This window comes from Aptenodytes forsteri, unplaced genomic scaffold, assembly GCF_000699145.1.
Source record: "Aptenodytes forsteri isolate BGI_AS27 unplaced genomic scaffold, ASM69914v1 Scaffold418, whole genome shotgun sequence".
NCBI lineage: Eukaryota > Metazoa > Chordata > Aves > Sphenisciformes > Spheniscidae > Aptenodytes > Aptenodytes forsteri.
Genome location: NW_008795245.1, coordinates 821,913 through 845,777, shown reverse-complemented (window position 1 = coordinate 845,777; position 23,865 = coordinate 821,913). Strand labels below are relative to the sequence as shown.

The 23,865-nt window shown below is 39.0% G+C and overlaps 1 protein-coding gene across 1 annotated transcript in view; it reads left to right on the top strand.

Moving 5' to 3' along the window:
* NELL1 (neural EGFL like 1) overlaps positions 1–23,865 on the top strand; it is a 299,408-nt gene that overhangs the window by 74,642 nt on the left and 200,901 nt on the right. The window contains exons 11-12 of the mRNA XM_019471923.1: positions 6,634–6,733; positions 16,738–16,866. Coding sequence (XP_019327468.1) covers positions 6,634–6,733; positions 16,738–16,866 — 229 coding nt within the window. The remainder of the gene's footprint in view (positions 1–6,633; positions 6,734–16,737; positions 16,867–23,865) is intronic.

Below are 23,865 nucleotides of genomic sequence, written 5' to 3'. Positions count from 1 at the left end.
AAAGGCAGCAGCATCTTGAGCCAGTTACTAATTCCAGCCAAATTGCTAAAATATGAAGCAACCTGGTTTATATTGTTTGAGTTACTCTAGATTTGCCCTAGTATTATTTAAACTATAGGTAGCCCTGCTAATAATTGAGGTAAATTACTAAGTACTGGGCTGGATTGGGGTCTTGGCAAGTTCGTAACACTTAGTCAACTACAGTCAGTATTTAAGAACACAGGTAAATGGAGGCTGTGTTAGATAGGAACATTCAGGGAGTGTTAGTGAAGTAAGAGTGCTACATGGTGTGTAAGTGTGGCAGAAACCAGCTGTTGTCAAGATCAGCCTTGGAAGAAGAGAGTAGTAGTAGATGATTAGAAAAGGGCCGTTGCTCTGCTGAGACATGTATTTGTTGTGAGTATGCATGCGTTTTAAATATGATTTATCACTTCAGAAAGGCACAGCTATTTTAAACACATTCGCTCTCACATGTAATTCTCAAGTATTTTTGTTTTAACATCTTGTTGAGTTTGTAGAGGGGGAAGGGTGATAAAGGGGAGGCTTACAAATGTTGTTGACAGATCAGTATGCTAGAACAATTATGAAAAACATTTGGAAAAAGTGACAATGATCTGGTTATTGTTGTGCTTGTAGCTGAGCGTACGGAGTAGCAATTTTATGTTCACTAATGAAAATGGACAATAACTGGTTGCAGATGTTGTGAAAGTAGCTTGTTATGCAGAATTATTTTGCTGCTATTAGTGTTTAGCTGTATAGGGGTGCTCAACATAGTATATACAAATAAGTGGGCAAGGTCGTTGCCTTGAAGACAGACTAAGGTGCCTGTTACTTACAATATGACATAGAATGTTTATTTGGGAGGGAAAGTGCCTATATGAAATAAGATGAGAACAGGAGGATTTTCACACTAGAGTGAAAGCAGAGAGAGTGATCTGAATTATCAGTGGAACTTCTCTGTGATATAAATAAGAGCATTATATTCATTGTTATGAGTATGATAATACATTCATGAAGATTAAAAGCAAATACTGACCATCAAATATCTGTCAGATTAGAAATGATTAAAATAATGATGAAAAGGGCTTTTGCATTTTACTTATTGTTAAAGGAAATTGATATGGCAATGCTCATTGCAGTAAAGTTGCAGTTTGTATTATTTACATCTTAATGGAGAGTATTGGTAAGTATTTGAAACGGCATATGTGACTGCAGTACCATGAAAAAAAATGAGTCTATGTTGGGGAATAAAAAGGTTATTTCCATAGCTGTGTTTCAAGAAGACATTAAACCTCACTGGCAAAGCTTGTCATTCGTAATCGGGAGAGTTTCTGAGTGGGTGCTTACCTCTGCTTCTATGAGATGATGTGTCTCCAGACAAGGAAGTTCATTCCATGTGTCTTCAGCATGACCTCTTAAAAGCTGTAAGCAAAACACCCACTTATTTACTACCTTAATTAGGAATGCTTACTAGATGAAGGATGAATGGCGATGAGTCAAACTGTGGCTGTACTCAATCGTTTTCTGTCCTGTGCGGGCCTACTGGTAGACAAGGTGTTGTATGAATAAAGGAGGGGCTTTGTGCTAGGGGAAGGACTATAAAAAATTTAATACGGTTTCATTTTCCAGACTTGAAAAACAGACATCGAGTTTGAAAAGCTGTTGATCCATGAAGGAATACAGTAGGGGGTACACATCAACTGTCAATTTATTAGTGTTGGTAAAGACGGCTTAAAAATCTTGGGGAGTAGCTCTTGTGTCTGTAAAGGAGGACGTAGTTGTAGATGGGGTAATGTCAAAAAGATGAAGTTAAAATTTCACATTTCAATTTTTATTTGAAGACAGTCATTTTATTCTTTGCGTAGGTACTGATCCAAACATAAGAGGCTTTTAACTTTTATATTTTTTCCATCTCACAAAAATAATAATAATACTGATGGTTCCAGATAGATCAAAGATTTTCTTTATCAGGCTGTGAGCAGGTTTTTTTTTTATTTCTGAAAACTAATCCAGACTAAAAATGTATTTATGATGCAAATCTTCTTAACACTCTCTAGATTAATCTACAATGACAAAATTAGTGCACATGTGTTTCTAAGAATCACAGAATGGTTGAGGTTGGAAGGGACCTCTGCAGGTCATCTTGTCCAACTCCCCTGCTTGAGCAGGGCCACCTAAAGCCAGTTGCGCAGGACCGTGTCCAGACGGCTTTTCAGTATCTCCAAGGATGGAGACTCCACAGCCTCCTTGGGCAACCTGTGCCAGTGCTCGGTCACCCTCGCAGTGAAAGTGTTTCCTGATGTTCAGAGGGAACCTCCTGTGTTTCAGTTTGTGCCCATTGCCTCTGGTCCTGTCACTGGGCACCACTGGAAAGAGCCTGGCTCTGTCCTCTTTGCACCCTCCCTTTGGGCGGTTATATGCATTGGTACGATCCCCCCTGAGCCTTCTCTTGTCTAGGCTAAACAGTCTCGGCTCTCTCAGCCTTTCCTCCTGTGATAGATGCTCCAGTCCTTACTTATCCTTGTGGCCCATGGCTGGTGTCTCTCCAGTTGTTCCATGTCTCTCTTGTACCGGGCAGGCCAGGACTGGACCCAGCACTCCAGGTGTGGCCTCACCAGCGCCGCGCAGAGGGAAAGGGTCACCTCCCTTGACCTGCTGGCAATACTTTGCCTAATGCAGCCCAAGTTACCGTTAGCCTTTTTTGCCGCAAGGGTACATGGCTGGCTCCTGTTCAACTTGGTGTCCGCCAGGACCCCTAGGTCCTTTTCTGCAAAGCTGCTTTCTAGCAGGGTGACCCCAGCATGCACTGGCACATGGGGTTGTTCCTCCCCAGGTGCTGGACTTTGCACTGCTCCTTGTTAAACTCCTCGAGGTTCCTGTCGGCCTATTTCTCCAGCCTGTTGAGGTCCCTCTAAAAAATGCAAGTGTGATAGTGCTTTAGAAAACTGCACCTTTCTGCATTCAATAAATGGTTATTTTGGTTTGTGGATTTCACCGATATGGTGACATGGCTCATTACAAGTCAATGGAAAGAATTCTATACCTTTTGTTGGACCGGGAGTTTACTGCTGATCAGCTAATTTCTGGGTTAATGCCTGTGAATGACATGATGCCTATTCATAACTTGAAGATGTGTTTGACAGCAAAGGGTACAAGAATAAATTCCTCTTCATTAATGCTGGGAGCGGGCAGTCAGAGTGCGCCATACAAATACTAGAAAGATGGACAGGGCCCCACTGACTTTCAGGAAGCTTGACTAAAAAGTTTTTTGTAAAGATAAAGAATATTGTCATTCCTAGAGTGACAGCTAAGGATGCTATTTAGCACTTTCTCCTGAAAGGCTGATCAATAACAGCTAAAACAAGAGGGGAAACCCCCCCCCCCAAACAACAACAAAAACCCAAAGTAACCTTATCTGAAATCTTGTTATTTTCCAAAGCTGATCATCTGAGATGAGCTGTTTGTGGTTCAGATTTTCACTGCATGTCACTGATTAGGCTTATAGCAAATTCTTTTTTATGTACTTACCTTTGTAATTACAAGAAATTTCATCATCATCATCTTGTAAATATTTGACTCCAGATCTCATTCTTTGTGGATTGTATGTCACAGTTGGAGCTTGACCTACTTATTCCAGAAGAATGTCTTTTTGACATCTATTTCTGTCCAGATTCTATGACTACATATGTGAATTGAGTATAAAAAGTTAGCAATTTTTTATAAGGCTGTCTGAAGCAATAATTCTGAATTGTGAACTGTTCTTACTTAGTGGATAAAATCTGAAATCTAATGATGATAATTCTTATAATTGGATCTGTTCTAGTTTATAACAAATTGATTTTAATCCAAAGAATACTCAACATGGAAATACTTTAGTTGTTTTAAAACTTAATTACAAATATGTTCGATTTGTTTTCCCAAGATGCAAATTCTGCAAAAAATGGGCAACTTGGGGAAATAAAATCTTACTGTCATTAAATTAATGGAATTCTCAAGTTGTGGGTTTTTTACCTCCTTATGATTCACTAAAGAAGGTGTAAGCTTGGATTGAATTTGCCTTTAGCGTTTTGACTCATCCTGATCACTGATTTGACTTTTGTACGATTTCTTGATATCTTGCCATCTTTTTGACCAGATCTATTGTCAGTCAACGCTTTTTGTCCATATGTTGACATACTGTAGCCTTTCTGCTGCAGTTGTCTTGTCTGAGCTTGAATAGGCAATGAGTTACAGCCAGAGCTTTTCCAGCTGGTAGTTTGATAACGCGACAGTAAATGACGGCTCAGTATGTCTGGTTCTTTTATCACCTTTGCTGCTGCAGTTGCACAGGCAACCGTGGGGGATTCCTCCTTTTCGTTTATGTAAGGGAGATCAGAAGGAGCCCTAATACCTCCGTTAATTTCACTGTTCTTGTGTGGGTACTTGCTTCAATGATGCATGCCGTATGTGATGCTGTAGGGAGCTGCTTTTTAGAGAAGAAAAAAAAGGGAAGAAAAAACTGATGCCTACGGCTTTTTTTTTTAATTTTATTTTTCGTGACAGCAACTGATGCAGCTTGCCAGTAAAGACAATGGGGAAGTGAGAAAAATGACTTGGCCCTGCTTAGCCTTAAGATTGCAGTCTCAAGGGCAGTGACTAGCAGTGATTATAGAACGGTCAGGTTTGCGTTCCCTAGGTCTGCTGCACTTCTCGATTGTAAGTCCTGCTAGCTGCCGGGCACCTTGTGCATCATTTGCACCTTGTAGACTCAGCAGGCGTTTCTGTGCCCATAACTGTGTAGGGCAGCTTGATGCTGTGAGAACTAATTCCGGAGCCTGAAGCGACATAGCTGAATCAGTGTGGCACGGCTGGTGAGGCTAATTACCAGCAAAGAGTTTTACCTGTACTGGTTCTGGCACCTGAGCTAGTTTTTTGGCACAGTGTGGCACAGTGTCTTGTAGATATGAAAGCGAGCTTCTGGCTAGCGAGGGTGTCTCTATATAGGGATGTTTCTTCATACAGGGTAGACACATGGGTATTGTCAATATCTTCTGTTCAAAGTCATGTATCTGATCCCTCAGATTTTGAGAATGGTGGCTTTAATAACATATTTTGTCTTTTTTTGGTATTAGTTTTCCTCTGCTTTCTTAGTCCTAGATGTGTTTGAATCATATTTTTAAACTGCTCTCTGCAGTCACAATAGCTAGAAAATGTAATTTATTTCTTTGAAGAAAGCAGAAATTCTTGTTCCATCTTCTCGTTCCACCGTCTGAGGCATCATGAAAAATATTTTGGGAGGAGTGGGGACTAGATTCATATTAAAAAGGTGTATTGGCAATATAGCGGGCTGCCCGCTTTCTTAGCGGAGTTTCACAGTCCCTTGGAAAATGGGATTACTCAGGTGTGGACGGTCCTGTGGGATAGTTATTGTAGTTCCTACTGAGCAAAAATCCTGGTGGTTAATCTCTGCTCCGCTTGCCAGTTTGCAGTGATGGCATAGCTGCAGAAGGGACGCTGAAGTTATGGTATGGGGAAGGCTGGAGGGGGATAAGGGAAAAGAGGAAGCTATTTTGGGACAAGATGTTACGAAACGACTAACTAAAGAGGAGGACAGCTGTTTGGTCTGGAGATATGGTGAAGCTGATTTCCTGGATGGGAAGAAGATGGAGTAAAATGTGGTGTAAAATCTCCCCAGAAAGGTTCTGTCTCTATTATTTTAGAAAATTTCTACCAGCAACTAGACTTCCTATATACAGTCTTACTCTAAATCTAGCAGAAATCAAAATCAGAGAAATATCTTGACCTAGATTAACATTTTATACAGCAATTTCTATATGGATACCTCAGGATGGGATTTCTGCTTTGGCATACCTTTGAAGGACCTAATTTTTGGAAATTAGGTGATTGGTAATTCTAAAGAACAGACACTTTTAATTGGACACAGCAGAACAACGCATGACACTTGAAAACGTTGGTCTTCTATCTGCTGTGTGTGTTGGAGTTGAATAAGTTACCAGAGAGTTATGCAGAATATAAAATAAGAGGAGTAAAAGTTGGGCTCGCATAAAGCAGGAAGACTGTTTTTAACAAAAACCTGGAGTGAAATTCTTTAATTCCTTCGAATACTTGGAAGGAAAACAACTATACTTGGAGGCAATGTATTTGGAAAAAGTACTATAGAATTTTGAGCTTAATTCCCTCTTCCCTCTTCCCTCTTCCCTCTTCCCTCTTCCCTCTTCCCTCTTCCCTCTTCCCTCTTCCCTCTTCCCTCTTCCCTCTTCCCTCTTCCCTCTTCCCTCTTCCCTCTTCCCTCTTCCCTCTTCCCTCTTCCCTCTTCCCTCTTCCCTCTTCCCTCTTCCCTCTTCCCTCTTCCCTCTTCCCTCGTCCCTCTTCCCTCTTCCCTCTTCCCTCTTCCCTCTTCCCTCTTCCCTCTTCCCTCTTCCCTCTTCCCTCTTCCCTCCTCTCCTCGCATAGCAATGTCCGAGTAGATTACTTCAGTTTTGATGTTATGGTGTAAAGAATGAATTTAACTTGCTGCCTGCTAGTTTACCAGTGTTGTTACTAGAGATTACCAGTTATAGATTGAAAATTATGTGATCCTTGCCATTGCACGTTTTCATCAATGTCATTTTTTAAAATGTTGTTTATTTTCAGAATGGAGTTTTAGTAAAAGTAACAGAGACTTGTCCGCCATTGAACTGCTCAGAAAAAGATCACGTTCTTCCAGAGAACCAATGTTGCAGTGTTTGTAGAGGTAAGCCAGAGACTATGCATGCTTGGAAGGAATATTAGTCGCTGATTCAACAGGGGGATACACTGGAAGGAGCAATTCCTTTTTAATGAGATATTAGATACCTCTATAAACCTGAGTCTATAATTAGCCTTCACGTAAAACCAGTCTGTGATATTCCTTTGGGCAGAAGACTTACAGATACAAAGCTGTAATTGCTCTGAATTAGAGAGGGGGAGGGAGAAAAGGAAGAGTTGGGGGAGAAAGGGCCCAGTATCTCTTAAGAACTCCCATTAGGAAGAAGTTAAGTTTGAAAAAGAGATATTTTATGTTGCTTAAACTTGCAACTGCACTGAACGTATAGGGTTTTGGAAATGGATTTTTAAGCTCTCTATTTTAAAATCACAATAATAATGTTAAGATTCCAGTACTTGGAGGTTGATTTGGATCGGAACTCTCTCAGGACCCATTTATGAATTAAGCTGGACAATTACAGAATAAAAATGAAAAAATAACCCTAGAGCCCAGAACCCCGTTTTTCCTCCTTGCAGTGGGGTGTTGAGATGCAGGTTCCTCTTGCTTGTTCCCTTTCAGCCCTGGTGAATCCTGGTTGCGTGCTGGACCAGACTGAACAAGCCATAGCTGAAGTGTTAGTTGAGGAAATCCCCTTAAATGAGGAAAAAGCAGGTATCGCAAGGCTAGAGAACTCGAGCAAGCTTTCTTCTTCAAGTGTGTTGTAATCAGTGAGCTGTTGGGTGAAAGGTGTTAGAATAGTCATTCCCTGCGTATGTCTGTATTGTACCTCTGTTCCACACCTCTCCGTTGGTGCTGAGTCTCAGCTGAGCTTAAGGGGTGCCTGGTCTCTCAGAGCAGCGCTTGTGTGTTAGCCTTTAGTGATGCACCTCCGAAAGTTCAAGCAAGAGGTGTGCCAAATGAGCATTAGACATTTCCAGGCTTAAATGGTTATTGGGGCCTGCTGGACTACTTGTCTTGCCTGTATGTAAATTCCTCCAGCGTCATTGTAGATGCCAATGAAGGGGCTCTGAGTCTCTCCCTTAGCCAGTAAATATTAATTAATAAATATGCATAGTTAAATATTTACTAAGGCCTTGAACTTGCAAGCATATGCACGTGGTTGCAGGGGCCAGCACGTTTGAGACCGTTTGCTGGATCACGGTCTAAGAATATACATGTTAATTTTTTTAAACAGTTTCTAGAAACATCTGTAACTATTTAAGCAAGCGGTAAATGTTGCTTCTTTGTCCCTCAGAGGGCTCAATGTCTTAATGATAGTTCTTAACAGATGGCCCAGTTTGATGTAGTGCAGTACTGAAAAAATTATCTTCATTACTCAAAAGCATTAGGAATCTGAAAGCTTCAAAGTTGATGAAAGATAAGTTCTGTAATTATTCAGTTCTATATTATTGTTAGTGATAAGTACTCTTTTTAGATATTCATCCCAAGACTGGTTTTATTACTTCTAAAATAGCATGAGTATGTGTACTTATGTGATGGTCTCTAGAAGCAAAGGAAGGAATTGTACTTCCACTTCCTATGAGTTCTGATACATGGTGCTTTCAAATTGATACGTTAAACTTCCACTTCAGTTCAGCTTTAGCTGACTGCTAAACAGTACCACCTCCTTTTGTATTCTATCTTTGCTTTTTAAAATTCTTTTGAAAATTATGCTTAAAGATATGATTAATTTTGTCACCTTTACAAAGGCATAAGTTGAAGTTAGCACTCCTAAGTTGCTTTTTATATCTTGAAGTAGAATATATGCTGCTTGACACTTTTGCTTCAGTTGCACGCAACCCAAAGTGGTAGTATATAATTTTATCATATGTAGAGTGCTGGTATTAAAAATGGATATTTATTAAGAATACCATATTTGGTATGGGTTTTATCATGCAAACAGGTGCCCTCTGATATGGCAAGCAGGCCACAGTTTCTGGTCCTGTCCTGTGCCAACATGTCCTTTACTGGGAAGGGATAGAGCGCGTCTCTGTTCTGCAATAACGACCTCTTTCAGAGACTATATTCAGCTTTTATTGTCCAAGCAAAAGAAGTGAAGAAGAAATACTGTAGCGTATATTTATAATATAGTCCTGAGTAATCGGAGCGTATATTGGAAGCCCACATGGATCATTTGCACGTCATGTGCAAATTTCACTTTATATGTATGATGATACAGATAATTCTTTGCATTAGCCCTTAGCTAGGCCTTTAGTTAGTCAACCGATGATTAGTAAGCATTTACTAGTAATGTTAAATGAGAACAATCATTCTATGTAAAGTTTATCAGTGCATACTAGTGACTGGTAGGTTCTGTTTGTGCTTTCTTCAGTATCTAGTTGTGGAAACAGAAAACTTGTACTGAATTTCACGTTCTGTAGAATTATAGAATACCTTTGCTGAATTGGGCAAGGGTAGGGGTTTGGAGCTTGTGCATTTCTGGTTGCAGCAAAAGAATTTCCATTTAATGAAAGGATAAATGTGGGAGATCAACAGAAGGAAAAAAAACCACAGAGAAATACGGAAACTTCATGATGCTGTGGTATGAGACTGTACCCTCTTCAGAGATCTCTGTAATATCTGCTACAATAATAGATAAGTGCTTAAAATAAAATGGGTATGCAAGGAAAAAAAATAAATCTGTGGTGTTTATTGTGATGGAAATTGTGAGTCAGCAAAGGACAGAGTTGAATACTGTAATGTACACAGCTGGTGGGCTTCCTAGATAGTCATTATTGTTTGTAAATGGTTAGAAAAGTGAAGACAGCAAATAATACCTTTCCTTCCTCAGGTTTGCTACATGAGTTTATAGTATAGCAAAAGCTAATATATTGCTAAAAGCCAATTTCTAGATTTCAGTAAAATGATTGTATAAGGTATACAGCAAGGCAGGCGTAGTACGGAAGAACTCTGCCGTACAATGACAGCTTATTTTTGTGATTTGATGTACCTGAACGCAAAAATGGGCCTCATCAGATCGTATATAAGATCTATCCGTGAATGTTACGTAGAGTATACCTAGATTTGCCCTTCATCTTTGTGCTTTAATATAAACGTCTGCTTAAACTATGTGGCTACTTTATACTTTTCAGCAGGACAATGTGGTATTATTAAGCTCTCTTTTTAGGCTTACAGAAATTTTAGTTAATTTTAAAATTTTACAAAGAATCATTGTGTAATAAAATACATTTTTTCACTACTTTTTTGAGAATCAGTCATTTTTCTTACAGTGTGCCTGCTACATTTTTTATAGCCCAGGGACAAATCTAATACAAAAAATACTGTCATAAAAGTGTTTTATTGTTCCCTTTAGCTGTTTTTCTCCTTGCCAAAGACAGTGTATAATTTTGAAAGAGTGGATTTTTCCTCTTTTGAATGAGTGATTCAAATAAGGTTTCATGAGAGAATTTTTATGTTGTTATGCTCACAATTTTAGTATGTAAGAATAGCCTTAACAGCCCTAGCAGCTTCAGTCATGCTCTCCTTAAAAGGGAGTGTGTGAGGAAATAATGAAGTAGTGAGAGCTGTTTGGTTTCTGGAGAAAGTAACTTTTATTTGCCATCCTGTAATACGGTTTGGCTGATGGGTTTAGATTGACTGCTGATGCTGGTTAGCAGGGAGTGGAGAATCCTACTGGTGAGCTGAAGGGTGCATTTTATGGCGGGGAACAGCATTTAAATCTAAAAATGGTGCTTCTGCCACCTTTACTTGTATTGCTTTGTTTTGTTTTAAGGAGGTTTTGATTCTTTCGATTAGAGGATGAGAAGGCTCTTCAGTTAGCATGTTTCTCATCTCTCCCGGTCTAGCTGTGAAACTGAGTTTTGCTTATTCAGAAATCAAATGTTTCTCATTCATTGCTGTGAGGTATGAGTTATTTCAAGGTTTTAGTTTTATTAAGATTTAATGGAGGTTGGTAAATATGAATTAGTTTATTTCTAAACATAGTTACAAAGTTACTTAGGATTTAGAAGAGCTTTATATCTGGAAAAAAATTATCTTTATAAGCTTGTTAGGCTGTGCAGTACCATTATTGTAATGCACGCAAATAAGCAGTATGTAATGAGGTCTGCATTGATGTAGCAGTTTGAAAGAATTTATGAAGTTACTTTTTATGTTAGACCACTGAGATCTGGGACCACAGTCTCTGAAGGTGTAAAAACTGCTGTTCGAAGTGCTTCATTGCTCATGGCTCATTAAAAACTGATTCAGATCATGAAAGGGCATAATTGCTAGTGCAAATGTTATGACTCTTCCTATGAGTTGTCCCCCGCATTTACTTTACACATTTATGTAGTAACTGTGGGGTTAAATGATAACAATAGTAAAGATTTTGAGGTTGAAATTACCTTGGACCTTTTGAACATTGCTAATGCTATTAATGGAAGCGTCAGCATTCTTTTCAGAAGCCTCTGCAATGTGAAACAGTGAAATGTGGATTGCTAAAGGGTAGCTTCTTGAACAGCAAGAGAACAGGGCTTTTACAGGGTTTTTTTTTTTTTTTGAAGTAAACAGCTAGGGATATGGTAAGAAGCACAGGAAGCATTACAGATGTTATAAGGAAACCTTCAGAAAAATGAGAGGCACATTAGTGTTGCCCATTAAAAAAGTAGGAAGAGATATGGATATAAGATATACTGATTCCAGCTGTAGTCTTGAATGAGCTCTTGCATTCTTCAGTCAATAATTAAGCCACATTACCAAATATGTTAGGTACTTCAAAAACTGGATGATAGCACAAAACAGCTTAGCATGCTGCTCTGGAAAAGCAGATTCTGAGGACTGGAACCTGAAGATGTTGAGAAGCTTGGAAAAATAAGAGCAATGTTCAGGTGTCCCAAAATGGAATAAATGTTTAATTTCAGGTAATCTGACTTGGGACCACTAAGCCCTAGGCAGTTGTGCAGTTCCTGATGCTGCAGAAGTAATAAGTTTTATGTCTGCTAGCATGAAATCGGATCTTTTTCATAATTGTCTTAGTACATTTATTAATGGTCATTCTACAGTCAGAAGAAAGAAGGAGAAAGATACAAATATGTTCTTAAGAAAAATTGGAGCAAACGTTTCAGCAGTCTTGATAAAGGAAGAGAGTAATGTTATAAGAAACGTTTGGAGAAGGAACAGAGGTCATCAGGCTCATCAAAAATCTAAACACACTCTTCAATATTTAATTCCCCTGTTGGTAATATCTAATTGTATCTTGAATGTCTTGAATGACTTTGAAGGGCTGTTGTGCACATTTTTGACTGTGTGTGTATGTGTATGTGTGGGGAAAATGGTTTCTGACATCTGTTCTGAATGTGTTTATCTGTAATTTTAATTCATGCTCACTTGCCTTGTCATCTGTGTTGGCCTGAAATTAGTTTAGATTATCAGAACTATTTAAGATTTTGTGTGCTTCTGTCAAATCCTCTCCAATTGCCTGCTTGCTTGGATGTGATGTTTCTATTTTAAGCCATTTCTTGTATTTAGAGAGGAGCTGACTGTCTCAGATAAGACTGCTGAATATTCTGAAGTCTCAGTAATTCAGTTATTTTCACCTGGGCAATGGCAAGGCATGCCCTCTGCTAGCTGCCACCCATGGCTGAGATTCAGAGATTCTACTGCAGTATCAACGGGTGGTTTTGCCATCTGTGTAGGTATTTTAAAGGAACCCTATAAGCCATTTCACACCAACAAATTAATAAAAATCAGACGTTTGCATTCTCTTCCATTCTGCTTGCTTGGGGATAAGCAATTGCTCCCGTGAGTAGATTGGCCATGAATAGATTGATGTTTAAGTCAGTGCTTGGGTCCTTCCCTGTTTAGTCAGGAATATAAGCATGGTGGTTGCAGTCGGTGGCCCTGTGTACATTCCTGACTGTTTTGCTGAATAAGAAAGAATTAAAATATTTAGCTAAATTAAACATTGAATTGGGATTATTAAAGGTGAGAACACAGCTAGCTTATTTCTTCATGTTACAGTCCAAATACGAGGTGGCCTTTATGTGCCAGAAGAGCAGGAAAAGCACTCAGGCCCAATATGAACTAAGATAAAGTAGATAGCATTTTCATAGAATCAGAGCATCATTAAGGTTGGAAGAGACCTCTTAAGATCGAGTCCAACTGTCAACCCAACACCACCATGCCCACTAAACCATGTCCCTAAGCGCCTCATCTACATGTCTTTTAAATACGTCCAGGGATGGGGACTCAACCACTTCCCTGGGCAGCCTGTTCCAATGTTTCACCACTCCTTCAGTAAAGACATTTTTCCTCACGTCCAATCTAAACCTCCCCTGGCACAACTTGAGGCCATTTCCTCTCGTCCTATCGCTTGTTACTTGGGAGAAGAGACCGACCCCCACCTCGCTACAACCTCCTTTCAGGTAGTTGTAGAGAGCGATGAGGTCTCCCCTCAGCCTCCTCTTCTCCAGGCTAAACAACCCCAGTTCCCTCAGCCGCTCCTCAGAAGACTTGTTCTCCAGACCCCTCACCGGCCTCGTTGCCCTTCTCTGGACACGCTCCAGCACCTCGACGCCCTTCTTGTAGTGAGGGGCCCAAAACTGAACACAGTATTGGAGGTGCGGCCTCACCAGTGCCGAGTACAGGGGCATGATCACTTCCCTAAAGTTTTGTTCCTTTCTTGCCTCCAAAACCCCAGCAGGGGAGAGTGCAGGCCAGGGTCTAAGGAATGCAAGAACGGCACTTCCTTGGTATGCACCTCTTAGCTCTTTTGAAGTGCTAGATGTGCATCTTCACTGCAAAAGAAAAGTAATTGGAAAAGCCTCTGATCCAATCAATGATATGCCTACTCTGACAGAGGCACAGTGAACCCTTACTCTTCTGTAGCATCAAGTACTGTTTTTTTTTTTCTATTGGTTAACCTTAAATTACATTTGTTTTGTAAGAGCTTGGTAACATACAGTGTCATAGCACCATGCATGCTCTTAACAGCAATGGCTTCCACTTTCCACTTAACGGAGGTATTGAACACGTTTTCTGAAATGCTACGGGAAATTGAAGTTAAGTCACTTTTAGTCAGCATTTTTAAAAGGTAGGGAACAATGTTTCACAGGTCTTTTATAATAATAAATGCCAAGGCAACCTAGAGATGTAGTAGGTGTCCTATCATTGGGTATTCCTAATAAGAGGAGAACAAATAAAAGTTCTTTAGAGCCTCTAATTACACAAGTTACGGAACTGGAGTGTTACTTTTTTCTTCTATGCTCTTTCAACAGCCTTCAAGCTTGAAAACATAAGAGTGAGTCTGATTCTGAATGGAGACAGTTCATATTTGAGTTGATAATAAGGGAACAAAAGCAATGCATGTTTTTCCAGAGAATTTTTAACAAAAGGTGACAGCTCTAGTTGTACAAAATGGGTAGTTAGGGTAGTCATGACAAATTTCAGAGGTGGCAAATAAACAGTGAAGGGCTACGATGTGATGTTGAAAACTAATCAGCGGCTTGTGCTTGGGAGAAAGTGCTGTTAGAGAAGAGGCGTTGATCTGGGACTTGGGACTCGTGATGAAAATTAACCCTGAGAAGCCATCCCTTTGGCTAATTATAAGTGTTAAATTTGCCATAAACTGATCACAGGGTAAAATGTTGACTGACTGGGATAAAGAGAGCCCAGAATCGAAGTTTTTTTTGGTGCAGAAGGTTCTGTATGGACTATTGTAACTAAAACGTGCCAAGGAAGATGAAATAATTTTTATAGGTTTGGATGAGAGGAAAATATAAATAAATCAAAAAAATTAAAATATCAAAAGACAGTAGTAACAATCCACACTAAATGAAAATGTGGTATTTTTATAGTGCCTAGGTTAACACTGATATGTTGGTTCTGAGTAGTAGTACCTACCAATAATAAAGAAATATAAAACTAATAGTGTATGAGTTAACACACTGATATGTTGGTTCTGAGTAGTAGTACCTACCAATAATAAAGAAATATAAAACTAATACTGTGTATGAGTTCAAAGGAGAATTATTATTCTAAAGGAGCAGGGAATAGACTAGAATGTCATAGTCTTAGGGGAAACAGCGATAAAGAAAACATTGTAAAACTTGTTGTCTCTTGGAGATTATCTAGAATGCCAACAGAATAGTAATCTTGCTTGGGGCATATAAATTAGATGCTGAATGGATAAGTTTGGGGAGATGGCTTCCAGTGTTTAGTTTCGATTTATAATTATAAAGGCAAAAATGAGAATTCAAATACTGTGATTGCATAAATGGCTAAAGGCACTGTAACTGTGCCCTTTTTTACCAGTATAAAATGTACCCAGGCTTGACAAGGCTCTATCTGGAATACTTGAGCGTTTTTTACCAGACTGTGAAATGAATGAAGACTAACAGGGATATCTGCAGTTTTCATTAATGGAGTTGGTTCTTTTTCGCAAGTTGGATTACAATGAAAGAACGAGCTAACTGAGCACAAGGAAGATACCTTGGTTATTAATAAAATTAATCTGAAGTTTAAGTGTAGAGTTGGACGTTGACACTGAGAAAGTGTCCTCCTTCCTAACAAGTGTTACATTTTTTTTAAAAATGACATCACAACCCAATGTTAGATGATCAGACTCATGAAGTTGGAGTGCACTAAAATTGACGAAACCCGAGTTTTAGATTAGTAGATGACTGAAGTGCATGTCTAAAAACAAATAAAAAACCCCTCAATGAACAACAGCTTCAGGATAGCCCTATGAAAATTTGTTTACTGTAGATGAAACTTATGTTTAGTATAAGCTAAAGTCTTCCAAAGTTCCTTAAACAATATCAAAGCAAGGGATATGAACAAAGATCTGAATCTGGCATTTAGATCTTAGAAGTCCAGGTCGTCTTTTTCTTAGCTGTCTTTAGGGGCTGTTAGGAAAGTTTAGGGTCTGTGAACTAGAACTTTTAGTTTGCTCCTTTATGACCAGGCAGAATTGGCAGAAGCTGTTCTTGTATTCCAACTTGCGCTTATATGAATACCAGTAGACAAGTAGCTGATGGTATGTCTGGGTTTCTGGTTTCCCGCCTTCCAGGACAGAAAATGCAGAAAAAATAAGAATTACCAAAATGAGTGTGTTTATATCTCAGGGAAATAGAAATTGACTCTTGGATATTAATAGAGAAAAGTCCATCAAAAATACCCCGAGGGGGGAGGGGGGAATTCTTGTTGTCAAATTCGGTAAGGTATTTAGTTATTTCTTACAGTACTTCCAGTGGAGTGCCTTTAAAGAGATAAAGTTGCAATTACTTTCACTTTAGACTTCAACAGAGAGAGGTTTTGACACATCTTTGAGAAATATTAAAAATCAGGAAGAAAGAACTTCAGCCAGTTGTGCCTTTATAGAAGAAAGTGGGAAAGTTCATTATGTTTGTAGAAATGACTTTGTATGGAATAAAAGAAACTGTTCACAAAGAAGCTACTCAGAATTTGTGTCAAGGAAAAAGGAGAGATGAATAAAAATTCTCCCCTACAAAACATGATGCATGGATTAATTATAAACTGTAGAAACAATCCAGCTAGTTTTTGATGACAGAATTAGAAGGCAGTGCATGAGTTTGTTTTGACTACCAGCGTAGTTTTGTGTGCTAATGCAACGTCTCGTTTTTGCTCTTCTAAAAGCATGCTCGATTATGCATAGTAAGAGAACTGTGAAGGATTTTTTTGATATTACACTTTATTATCCTTTTGGTGTAAGTTAATATTACAGTTCTTGACAGTTGGAGATAAGGTGTCATTTTATCCTACGTGGGTTCAGTAGAAGGCTAATGTATTGTCATGGCTTCCTGCTTTGAAGCTGTCTTTTCTCCTGACTAAAACTAGTTATACAAATACATTTTTGAACAAAATGGTTTTGCTGAGAGTGAATTGATGGAGGAATCCAAAAAGCTTGTGTGCACCAGATAGGTTTATAGAGATAATTTCTGGAATGTAGCATGCCAAAGTTTTTCGGAGTAATACAGTCAATGTAAATACTAAACCTGAATATCTGAAATAAACGTGTTTTAACACTAGGTTGCATGTTCTTTGTATTTCAGGCCATAACTTCTGCGCAGAGGGACACAGATGCGGTGAAAACTCAGAGTGCAAAAACTGGAACACAAAAGCTACTTGTGAATGCAAGAATGGTTATCTCTCTGTCCAAGGGGACTCTGCGTATTGTGAAGGTAAACAAAATATTCAAAGACCTGTCCAGGTTGGCAGGTTAACAACCTACTCAGAAATGTAGTATTAAATAAATGGTTGACGAATGAATTTCATTGCAAAGTTCAGTTTCATGATGGTGAATATCACAAGAGCCCTTTTTCCGTTCATAAATATGGATTGAAGATTACAAGTGGTGCTGGACCATTCAGATTACCTATCTATGGGCAGACTTCATTGTTGCCGTTGGGCCTTGGCACACCATGGTCGTGCTGTCATTACAATTTTTAAAATACCATTTTTCAGACATTAGCACCTACCTTCTAAAATGTTTTTTAGAGAACAACATCTTTATAAGATGCATTAATTTAGGAATTGGGAATTCTGCTGACATTTGTGAGAAAGGTAAGTGTAAAGATGTACTGACGCTTGAATATAGAAATGATGATCTGCGGTTCTTCCTGAAGTACTTCTGTGGGCCGGGTACTTTACTGAAATGGTTTTGCTATGTTACAGAAGAGACCTATTTCTTAGAAGAGTGTAGCTGAGGTACTTCTGTTGATGTATTATTCCATCGCAGGAATGAATGCAATGGGGCATTATTCTCCTTTTTGTTTCTCAGTGTTTTCTAGAGCTTGCCGTTATTCGTAGCTATGATGTACTTATTAAAAACTAAATTGATGAAACATATACTGCTAAAATGTTTTTTAGAGAACAACATCTTTATAAGATGCATTAATTTAGGAATTGGGAATTCTGCTGACATTTGTGAGAAAGGTAAGTGTAAAGATGTACTGACGCTTGAATATAGAAATGATGATCTGCGGTTCTTCCTGAAGTACTTCTGTGGGCCGGGTACTTTACTGAAATGGTTTTGCTATGTTACAGAAGAGACCTATTTCTTAGAAGAGTGTAGCTGAGGTACTTCTGTTGATGTATTATTCCATCGCAGGAATGAATGCAATGGGGCATTATTCTCCTTTTTGTTTCTCAGTGTTTTCTAGAGCTTGCCGTTATTCATAGCTATGATGTACTTATTAAAAACTAAATTGATGAATCAACATATACCGCATTCCTTCCTGCCTTTGCATTGGGGCTTTTATTTTTAATGCCCTTGTATGTTAGGTTGCAATATTTAATCTTTTGGCCATCACAGGCAGTTTTTGAACTACTTTGTAGAAATATTTCCCTAGATTCTTTTTCCAATAGTGCTGGTGATGGAAGGGAGATGGCATTTTTGACACGCTGTTAAAATATACTGTAAGAATTGGAAGACAGGATGAAAGAATAAAAAAGACATGCATGGACTGGGCTTAAATGGTCCTGCTTTCATAAAAAGACTTTTTAGTGTATGTAAGTGGACTAGTTTAAATAGCAGTTTATAAAGCTGTTCAGTAAATTGCAACTATAACTTTTCTGGTATTAGTCAGTTCTCTACAAACAAATTTGCATGGTCCTATATATGCACTTTCAGTGACTGGGAAAACAGTTTACGCATTTCTTTGTAGAGGTAGGCAGCAGATATACTGTATATAGAGAAACTTTTTTGTATTAAAAACTGTGAGAAGAGCTGCTTTATAGGTACTGCAAGGAATACTCAGAAATCAGAAGACGGTAACAAGGCGCTTCATCAGCTATGATACAGAACCCAGTATTTGTTCTTTTTTTTCTGTTTTAAATAAAATCAGGGCTTAGTGTTTTTATTTACCTAGTAGCAGACTGTCCCTTTTTTCCTCTATGGAAAAAATTTAAACATCTTGACCCAAATAATTTTGGAGATGTTGACAGTGCAGTAGTGGTGGGGAAAGGAAGAGCTTTTTGAAGAAATTAATGGGAATGTTGCGTTATATTTTGAAGGGCAAATCAAATCCCTGACTTGTGTGCATGTGGGTGAAACATGAGGCAACAGAGCAAACACAGCTGCTTTTGCTGCCTGAGACCGTGGGATAGATGAGAGAGAGGCTTTCTGCATGTTATGAAATTAAAACTTCGATAGAAGGAGAGCAGTTCTTAGGAGGTAACGTAGAGAAGAGCAAGGGGAACTACAGGCTGACGAATCGATTAGCCAAGAGGTGACTCCTTTCACCCCTGTGAAGAGCTTTCACTCCTCAGAACAGCTTTCTGCAAAATCTCTTTATATGCCTGTCTAACCTTATTCCTCTCATTTGTGTGTTTAATCTGCTAAATATAATTTCATAGTTGCCTGTGTAATGTTCTCAAATGTATGGTGAAGCTGTGATTTAAATAAATGAGGTCAAAGGCATGTATCTGAAGGTAGGTTTTGACAGGATGTTGGTATTTTATAGGGGTGGATTTTTTTTGTGGTTTTGGATTTCTGTGTGTACTGTGTAAGAATTAAATATGCAAAACACCTGAACAATAAGTAGTAAGCACCTGTGGAAGCAAGGAGGATATCATTCTCAGCTGTAGTTCTGAATTTGTCTTCATCATTCCTAAGACTTTAAACTTAAAAGGCATGTAAAATTACTGTTTCCTTTGAGATGGCGAGGTTAAACTATTTCATATCTGTGACGTGCTGGTAAGTGGCCCCTTAGTTCAGAGTGCTCCAGATCATTAACTTGCAGCTTTCCCGATTTCTCATCTCTTCCAGTATCTTTGAAATACTTGTGCATGTGAATTCTAATGTATGGTATTATTTTACCTTACCTGTGTTTTTACTGTTATTTCTGCTCGCTCTTATTCACACAGCGTTATCCTGCTGGACCTTATGGCATCATTTTGATCTTGTAAGATCTCTGAAGAATTGTGTTTGAGTCTGTTTTGCTTTTTCACACATATTTCTGTCTTTTTTTTAACATTCCATATTCACATTTGCAGTACGGTGGAAAAAATGAAAAAGATTCTAACTTTTGTCAGAGAACTGGCATCAGCAAATTTATAAAATAAATAACAAAAACCCAAGAGGCCTTTACTGTTCATGCTCAGTAACTACTTTTCAAGTAGTTAGCAGCTCCTCATGTCAAAACATACATGTAGGATAACCACTCACTATATGTATTCCATTTTTGAAATAACATAGATGTGTTTAGGGAAGACAGTTTCTGAAAACAAACAAGTTAATGAAGCTTGTAATGAATGAAGGATATAAGTGGAGATTCTCTATTCCTGTAAAAGTAATGTATTTCACTTAAGAACAGACAAGTTGGGTGTTTTTTTGACATTTGCCTACTTGTCTTGCACGTATGAGACATAATTAGAGCATTCATCATTTGCAGAGAGACGTATACAGATATTTCTATTAATCGTGTTGACTGAGGTTTAACTACTGATGGGGATACTTAGGCACAAGCGTTGAACCAGTGTCCGTTTATCTCTGTCACATATGCATGGATAAATTCTGGGAATCTCACAAGGAGCTAGAGCGTCCGATGTTTGCAGGATGCAAGCATTCAAGCTGTAGCAGCATGTGCACATTTGCAGCTATGGCTTTTTAGGACGTGACATATGAGCACCTGTGTCGAGGGCTGAAAGTTGCCTGCATGGGAGTTAGGTACAGATGGTGCAGCAGTTCAGTGGCAAAACCAGGACCAAAATGGGGAACTCCTTTGAGTCTGTCTCATGCTGATTCTTCCAGACACGTTATGTGATGTGTACAGCAGACCTGCAAATACTCTGTACTTCTTCAAAGCCAGAAAACTCCACAGTCTGTGACTACTTCACAAATACTAAAAGGACAGTCCTCATAATGCAAACTAAGAGACAGGAAGGTGTCAGCAAATGGAGAGTCTGAAGCTCAGAGATGAAGTGGGAAAAATCAAGCCAAATCAGCTGGAAGTCAGGCTTGTTGCTAGCGTGATTATCCTCACTTTCTAGATGCTAACAAGCAAAGAGCCATCTCTTCTGAAAAGAATTTGATGGTTTTTTGCGATATATTTCGCAGTGAAGAGCAAAAGCAGAATCACTTTTTCCCGCCATGTTTCAGTTCTGCATTCTTTATTACCTTCTTAGCTTGAAACATTAGCAGCCCTTTTCTACCTGCAAAGTTGTTATGTTGGTGCAAAAGTGATTATTACCTAATTGCTGTTGAGCTCTGATTCATTGTGAGAGCTGTTTAAATCTGAAGTGGGATGAATCTCCCAGTTAGGATAAATGCACGCCTCTTCTCAATGACAAGAGTGCATGAAACAAGAAAATTAGTATTAACCTTCTGTCCTTCGTGCACAACTGCTTATGCCCCCAAGAAACGTGAAGCAAAAGTGGTACAGTAGCATACCACAAAATGTCTTGTCATGTTAAACAGCGTGTGCTTAACCAGTGTCACCAGAGGATGTTCCTGTGATAATGGGTGTAGTATAAGAAAGGATCCATTGGCTAAAGCGGACCTACAAGATTAATATTCTCATTGCATGACTATATCGTAGGGTGTGCTTTCCCTATATACCTAAGTAGGATACCATATGCTCTCTAGGATGTCTTCCAGCTGTTGATGTAAAGAGTGTGAACAAGCTGTGTGAATCTGAGTTGGTATTTTAGGAACAGGTAACAAAAGAAAGCTATTTTACAAGAATATAAAAAAACCAAAACACCTTCTCTGGCAGAAGCAGCCTGTTAGGCAGTGGTTAGGACAGGATATCTCAGGTGCTTTAAGGTGCTTTGCCCTTAAAGAAGAGGCCAAAAGTTCTGGGGCCAAACGTAGTGTTGAGAATGCCTTGTATTGGCTTTTTTTTTTCTTTTTTCTCCTTTACTGGTTAAGTTGCATGGGTTGATAGTGACAGGAGCAGATCTGTGAAGAATATGTTTCTGTGAGATTAATTCAGGCAGTATAGTTAGTTTCCTTACATGACCCGACCCTCAAGGTCACCTTAGCGCTGTTACGTCTGCTTAAAGAGTTTATGAATTAAATGCCTTAATATTTGTGAAAACTCTTCCCATTTTTTGTCCTCATAGAATGTTTTAGAACCATTCGTGACTTTCATTCAGAAGGGACTTGAGTAAGTCACTCTTTCCCTTCTGTGCTCCAAACGTTATCTTAACTTGTTGTTAACAAATTATTGCTCATCTCGAAAAATGTCACATAAGCTATGACATACTAGCCAAATTCAGAAAACATGCTCATTTTGTAGCGTAAGGAAGAGTTACAATGATTTTACTGGGCTGGCAGATTTTGAGGAGATGGCATAAAGATGAATGAAAGCCTTGGGAGAAAACTGGGTGCTCATTTGCCCCTGAGCATGGACCCAAGCATGGAGCATGGACAGACCAGGCAAACTGTCCGCCTGATGTGCCGTACCACCGTGTGGTGGTCTCCTGTAGCTTCTGCTCCCTTGCTAGGCATCCAGTCTCCCTTCGACAACAACCTGATACTGCACGTGGCACCAGGAGAGCTGCGGGCAGGCGGTGTGGTTAGGGTTAGAGACATCTCCAGTACAGGCTGGGAGCTCTGCTTTCAGGCCAGGACCTCTGAAGGCAGGCTAGATAAAGCTATATATCTCACTTACTTGACAATAAAATTCAAAGGCTAATATTTTTCATCCTTTTTTTTTTTTTGTCTGTTTTATGTATTTTGATTTAGAGCTCTGCAAGTTAGTTGTCTCAGTATTTGAGTTTGTAAAGCAGGAGATCCCATTCTTACTTATCTTATGTTTATAGAACAGTATCTTTTCCCAACATAGGAGTGTTGGTTAACTTCCGCACATAAGGCTATCAAGCGCTCAACCTGAGAGAGAGTAAGCTTGGAACCTCAGGATTCTGCTGCTAATTATTTTAAAACTAAAACCACGTTTAATTTCCTTGTAATTTGTAAGTATGTTCCAGGCACATACAGTGGCCTTTACTGCTTTCTGTTTCTTTTCCTTTGAACTTGAGGATGTCAGATGTAATCAGGAGATTCTTTACAGAAAGATAGATACGTAAATATGTTGAAATACTCTGTTCTGAAGATACTCACATTAATGTAGATTGGGTCAGAAAATGTTTGTTTTCTGAAAGCCATATAGAAAAAAATAGTTGCAAAATGCAGAGGAAAAAAAGGTGTGTTTTCCCATTGTCACAGAGATCAAGAAAAATTAGCCTTTTAAGACCAATGATTTAGCTCCAAATGCAAAGACCTTGCTATCAGCATGCTTTAATGAAAAAAAAAAAAAATTACTTCTGTTGCACAACACGGAGGAACAAGGAAGTCTTTCATCATACAATGTGGCTTCTGTTATGGTTCTGAAGATGAGGGTGCTTCATAAAGCTTACCTCTATTGTTTAATCCTCTGACTCAACACATCCTGTAAGTAAATAGCTGTTTAGTGTGCAGAACTTTTCATGAGCAGTTTGAACTGAAAAAGAATAAACCCAGTCCTGCATATGGCCTTCAGGGTAAAAGTCTGCTGGCAATCCACTGAGTTTCCACAGCTGATGTTTTTCTTGCTCTATAAAATAAGTTTAATTTTGTTGAATTTTCCCCTCCTCCTCTGTAGTGAGTTCATTGCAGCTGTTCTAATTTCACTGCATTGTGGCTTGGGAGGTGACATTAACATTATGTGGTATCACACAAACCTTCTGTGTGGCGGTGATGTATGACTGTGTGGTTTTGGATGGTGTCCATTGACTTGACTTCTGGGTCAGCTTTTAATGATAATCCTTCTGGTTGTTGTACTTGCAAAAAACCTGCCTCACAAGATGTCTGTATTTCCTGCAGTCGTTATTCACTGTATACTATAATAAACTTATGTTCTGTGCTGCATAGGTGTACATATATGCATAACTGTACATACCAGATACTTCATGAAATTACCTGCAGTTAAGAAAATGGGACAAACGTTGATGGCAGATGACTATGTTCATCACAAATGCACTGAATTTTTCTCGACGCTGAAACCGTAGCAAAGAGGAGGGCAGGAGAAGAATCTAAAAATGTTACAGTCGAGATCATCGTCTCTGCTGCAAAGACTACCTCAATGGCAGCGTTCCAGTTGGAACCAAGTCCTCGCATGGAGACTTAAAAAAAAACCCCACCAACAAAATGAGAAAAAACCCCAAACCACCCCCCATGCCAAAACCCCCAAACAAAC